Source organism: Pogonomyrmex barbatus, unplaced genomic scaffold, assembly GCF_055798465.1.
Source record: "Pogonomyrmex barbatus isolate J1 unplaced genomic scaffold, ASM5579846v1 scaffold9, whole genome shotgun sequence".
NCBI classification, from domain to species: Eukaryota; Metazoa; Arthropoda; class Insecta; order Hymenoptera; family Formicidae; genus Pogonomyrmex; species Pogonomyrmex barbatus.
This window is the reverse complement of record NW_028297193.1, coordinates 3941793-3947792: the sequence shown is the minus strand read 5'-3', so window position 1 is coordinate 3947792 and position 6000 is coordinate 3941793. Positions and strand designations below refer to the sequence as shown.

At 46.8% G+C, this 6000-nt stretch overlaps 1 protein-coding gene across 20 annotated transcripts in view; it reads left to right on the top strand.

Annotated features, from left to right (window-relative positions):
* The first annotated feature begins 6 nt into the window (after window positions 1-6).
* LOC105429092 (uncharacterized) overlaps window positions 7-6000 on the top strand; it is a 140657-nt gene continuing 134663 nt past the window's right edge. For all 20 annotated transcript variants that reach the window (XM_089084541.1, XM_089084535.1, XM_089084539.1 and 17 more), the window contains exon 1: window positions 7-598. In XM_089084541.1, the coding sequence (XP_088940667.1) occupies window positions 205-598 (394 nt within the window). In that variant the 5' untranslated portion in view covers window positions 7-204. The remainder of the gene's footprint in view (window positions 599-6000) is intronic.

Sequence of the window (6000 nt, the reverse complement as noted above, 5' to 3'; positions counted from 1 at the left end):
CGCAAAAGTCCGCCGCGCGACGGTGTATATTGACGTGATCGCGCGGGTTATGACGCGCCGCGCCGTTTAGGGACGCCCGTGAAGCGCGTAACTGGAGCGGAGCTCTCGGGCAGCCGCGAGTGGCGTGCGTGCGTGCGTGCGTCGTGCGTGCCTGCGTACGTGCGTGCGTGCGTGCGTGCGTGCGTGCGCGAGCGAGCAACAACGATGAAGACCGACCCGGCGGCCGAGTCCTGGTCGTCGGACCCGGGGACGGGCAAGGCGTCATCGCCGTCCTGCTTGGAGGCGTCGATGCCGCGGAAATTCCGCGATGAGGCCCTCCGCGCGGGGACCGCGGGCCTCAATTGGGCGATGTGCGCCCTCTGCCTGGCCAGTCTCGTCGTGTCCGGCGTGCTCTTCTATCGCGAGCTCGGCCTCGAGTCCAGGATCGCGAGTCTGGAAGCACGCTGCCTGCGCGTCCAGGATTCCTCGTCGCTGGTGGACGTCCTGGTGCAGAGGGTCAAGTCGGAGGTGCAGGAGCAACTGCGACAGACACAACGGTTCGAGTCCGGTGCGGTCTTCAGGCCCAAACGTGATGTCTCCGAATGCAACTGTCCTCCAGGTAAGTCTTTTGCCTCTGTCTCGAAAATCACTCGTCCACGTTGGCATTTTACTGACAGCGTAGCTTCAACATTCCATTACAACGCACGCGACTGCGAAATATCGCTTGTCTCTTAACGCAAATAATTACAGATTTCTTGATGCGAATATTTAATTACATGCTTTTACCGGATTTTTATATTATAAATATGAGCATATTGCGTGGTATAGTAAAAATCATTACGAAGATACATTAATACGCGAGAAACGGATAAATTTAATATTTTTAAGTCCTCTCTGTAGATTATTTCTTAAATAATATTAAAAATATACGTATTTTTTAATTGCCACAGTATTGCAAATTATTATTCCAAATTGGCTGTTTCTTAATGAGAATGATTAATGCTGTTCAGAGAATTTCGCATCAAATGAAAGTAATTAGAACACGTATCACAAAGTAATTAATTTTATAAGAAATGTGTGATTTCTAAATCAATAACGTTCTTTTAAATGAAGTCCTTTAAAATGAATATTCAATATATGATTTAAATTTGAGAAATGTCCCTGTGAATTATTATAATATCTTCATTTGAATCCAGAAAACGCTTAATGACGCGTTTGAATCGATGTCAGTAAAGTGTTAATCGAAGGATCTTTTCGCGTTGCGCACAAATTATTTGCAGCGACTCCTGATTGCGAAAGACGGAGTTCGTCGTTTTCAACGAATTCGAAATTACGTCAGAACAAGTCTCTTTTTTCAACGCATTATAGATGAGTCTTAAAAGTCTCCGTGCAAAGAAAGTAGAATGAGGAATTTTTGCGATCGTTGTAGCGTTTTTCTTTTCTCTCTATTTGTGAAAACTCGCGTAAGTTCTCTGTTTATTAAAGAAAGCGGAGAAGAGCATAGATACAACTCGTAATTGTGACTCGTAAACGAGCGTAGATACAACTCGTAATTGTGACTCGTAAACGTTACGCTTTTTACAGTCGCGTAACTATCCGATATCTTCATTATGCTAACAAAAATGCGACCTTACTCCTTCGCGGTTTAACGAATTAAGATTTACGAGACTGCGAAGTACGCTTGTACTGCTACTTATCTCCTAAATTGCGACGTGGAACACGAAGAAATTTTAACAAGTCGGGAAATAATATATTTCAGGTATTCCGAAATCAGATTGGAGGGAGCGCGGAAAAACTATTTTGTTACAAAATTGCGCCGCGAACATTGAAATTAGCCAACTGAAAAAAAATACTCTGACCTCTTGATACCGTGTATCATGCATTTACATTTTTATTACAACGGTAGATTCGTAATTCCATTGTGCCCACTCGACGTCGCGTCTGATATCGTTTTGCGCAAAGCGCGTTGCGCTGCTTTTCCGTCGCGTCTTCTGTTTGAAACTCCATTCTAACCAAACGATTCTCTCCCGCAAACTCCCGCTTTACGCTTCGTGACTCGTCCGCCGCGGCTTCTCTCCCGACTCTTATTCATGATAGAACAAAGTAGCGAAAGGGCAAAACGCAAAAGCGCAACGTCAAAAGGAGAGCTGCGAGCGGAGTTACAGCTCGCGACTTACCGCGCGAAAATGTGATAAAAATATAAAAACATTCGCATGAAAAAAGTGAGAGCTCGCGGTGATTGATTCTCGGTTCTCTCGTATTTTAACGAGTTAAAGATTAAGCAAATACATCAAATATTCGACGTCATAGTCGGAATAAATTTTATCCTGCACTCTTTGAAAAGAATATAACGATGACGACGAAGAGCTCCTTCTCATCGTTTTTATCTCGTCCGTCGACATTCCATCCGCACGAGTCAAAGATCGCGACACGTGATCGCCGTCGATCGTCGTCAATCGGCTAATGAATACAACCTGAGAGGGAGAAAAAAAGAGAGAGAGAGAGACCATCCGCGTGTTGACTCGGTGAAATCGAGGTGGCTTTGTGAGCGGGGCTTCTTCCTGTCATTAAGACAGATGCGCGATTGCTTCATTGCAGCTTTCATCGAGTCGCACTCTCTGAGGCTCAATAGCTGTTACGATAATTGCGCTGTATACCTGTGTCACGATAATCCCGATATACGCGTCGTCGGTTAAATGTGAGGGAGCGTTAGGATGGGCGACATGAAAAATATTGATGACATATATCTACGTATTTATTTTATTTCATGTTTGGATCGTTTATTTTATTATATAAATGGCCGCGTTTCGAGGCGATCTGTGTGTTTACGCGTGTTACGGATGTCTGACGGCAACGAATTAATGCATGGATAAATGTTGATATAAAAGGATATTCGCGTATTTTTGTGATAAACGAGGCCGGAGTATACGCGTTTTTGTCAATACTACTTATATATTTCTCGCGAGAAATAACATTCGACCGCTAAACAGTACAGTTTGGAAATTTAAGACGGTACTTCTCGTTCGCGGGCACGACCGTTTTATAACGAAAGAGCTAGAAACGAGGGAGGAAGGGGTCCCTATGTTTTAGGACTGAAACTTGCAAACGCCGCGAAACCATCGAACTCGCGAGAGGGCAAATTTACGACCAATAAATGCAACTTCGAATCCCTTTGTGGCTTATACGGCACGTCTATATGAAGCAAATGATGTAGCTACGAGCATCATTAAGAGTCATTTTACGATTACGGCGAGGAACGCGATTCCCACGCGAGCTCTCCTCGCGAAACTCGCGATTTTTCAAGCGCGTGAATTGCGAGGGAGTGTATCGACCATCTTCTCTCCTCCCCGGTCCTTTCATATAGCGCACGAAAAAGCATCCGCGGAGTAGGTAGCTCGCTAATTGCAATAATTACTCCATTGTCGGACGCCGCTCTCGGAGTCCGAGGTAGGAACTATTTTCCGGCGAAGTACGGCCGGGAAGCGGAAGCGCGTATACGGAGGAGGAGTGAGAGGGGAGGGGCACGAGGGGACTGCCGGGCGGATTAATTCCGCGCTTCGTTCCTGCTCGCAGTCCGCCTATCTCGTCTGACTCCCTTCTCCTTTATTTTCTTTCTTCCTTTTTTTCGTTCTGTCGGTAGCCGTACCTTTCCCTTATCGCGCGTCCACGGCGCAACGAGCAACAAAGGGATGGAAAGAGTGAGAGAGAGAGAGAGAGAGAGAGAGAGAGGGGGAGAGAGAGAGAACACCGAACTCGGTTCCCGTTGACTCTCGCGACGGCGTTCCGAAATTGAGACGTGCGAGCTGACGCACCGGCATCATAAATCTTTGCCTTCTCCCTCGCAGTTAGGTGGAGGGCGGCCGTATCTATCGCATCCCTCGCGCGCATCATTCCTTTCCCTTTCGGCCCTCGGCCGAGCTTCTGTCTACCGTGTAGACTATACTCGCGCGTGGAACTGAAGGCTATTACAGCGAAGTTCTGACGCGCGAGGCGAGCGGGATCGTTTCGAACTTTTCGGTATCGCGGGCGTAAAATTTGTCAAAACGAGGATCTATATATTTATATTTTATTCATACGAAATGCAAGAAATGTCGACGCGCCATCGATTCCCGCGCCGAAAGCGGCCTGAGGAGCGCGGAACTTTTTGCTATCGGAAATCCTCCCTCCGCGCGCGTGTAAAACGCAAGTTTGTGCGTCGCATAAAATACCACGTGTGAAGTATGCCCTATAAATTTCATGTTATGGAAATTTTATCGTATTTTACGGTTTCGCGATATTGCTAGAATAACGCGATTGGAAAGTTGCGAAATGCGGCGACGAGTGTCGTTAACTATCCTAAACGAGCTTCAATTTTATGTAACGGAGGTAATAGCCGGGTAAAGCACGAACTCTCGCGATTCAACTTTTTCGGAGCACACTTATCGTCAATTCTACTCGGCGTTGTTGCCCACTTTACGTGCTATGCCATTGCACGGGGGAGGGAGAGAGGAGGGGGAGGGGGTAAATGTGGTAATGCGATTGACCGTGTGACAAACGATGCGTGGTCGGACCATCGCGATCGAATCGCCAGAGCGAATAGGAGGCAGGGTGGGATGGGGAAGACGAATCCCCCCGTGAAAAGGGTATGTCGGTAAGAAACGACGTGGTTCCGAACGATGCCGCATACTTCTCGTTATATCCGAGCGTTTTTCCACGCCTCGGGGAAATCGATGGGCGTCCGAGGACTCCTCATCTCTCCCTCTCTCTCTCTATATCTCTTTCTCTCTCTCTCTCCCTCCGCAAGGACGCGTAGTCGGGGGATCTGCCGTTAATTCGCTCCATTTGAAATCGAATCGAAAGCTATTCCGCAGATAGATTACCTTCGTATGCAGCCCGTACGCTCGAAAGAATGTTGAATAGAAGGGAATAGAATCGTTAGAGCGAACACGCTGCGCTTTGTCCCACTCGATGCAGGAACGGAGGAGATGATCGTGTTACATCTCGGGGAGAATTTTGGTTTCTGTATTCTTTGTATAGAAGAAGAATATACCCGTTATATTGAGGTCACGAGATCTCTTTTCCATTAAGAATCGATATTGCCCATTAAGGGCAGCATCGATGATGCTCGAACAAGTCGAAGTGAAAGGCAGAATTTGCGTGGGTACAATAATCTTTCTCTGAGAATCAGGCAGGAAGTTTTATCCCGCATGAAAGTATCAAAGAATATTAAATTTAACGCATCGCCGACAAAATTGGATGTCAATCTCGTCTTCTGTTTCATAACTTTTTAATTTTACATATCAAACGCTTCGGCAAACGGTTTCATATTAAATTCCGCGAAGGTAAAACAATTTACGAGGAATCAATCGAAGGGAAGAGGGGAGGGGAGGGGAGGGGAGGGGAGGGGAGGGGAGGAATTCTGAAGACGACCTTTTCATCACGTTCGAAATCGTTAAAACTTCAGTCGTTTATAATGGAAACGTTATCGATGTCTTATTATTAATACAACCATCACTCTTCCTTTAATTTACCCCCGTAATAACTTCAGGCAAGACGCTCGTTTTTTAGAATGCCGTATTTGCGCGAGTATAGGCAAAAGCCTCCGACATATCACGAACATCGGAATTTCCCTTAACGTATATACGTTATATAATCGATGCGCGATGTCGTACGTCGCTCGGCGTGTCACGAACGAAGTGGAGCGAGGAGATCTACGGGATTGCACGTGGAAAGATCAAGGTCGATTAGCCGATCGTTTCGTTCTCGGATGTCCCGAGAAATTGATGGTCGCTCGCAAACTACGTCGATGAAACGCCTACTTCGGTTCATGCTCGCGCTCCATGCGCTTCTCTCTCCCTCTCTTCCTGCCCCCTCCCTTTCTCCCTCTTCCTCCCTCCCTCTCTCTCTCTCTCTCTCTCTCTCTCTCTCCACTTTCAACCAAATTGCCATCTATCTCGGTAGATGCACTGGAAGGAGGAGAATGATGCATTGTCTCGGCAGCATACAGGTAGCGTGCATCAGCCAGCCAGCAGGAATATGGAC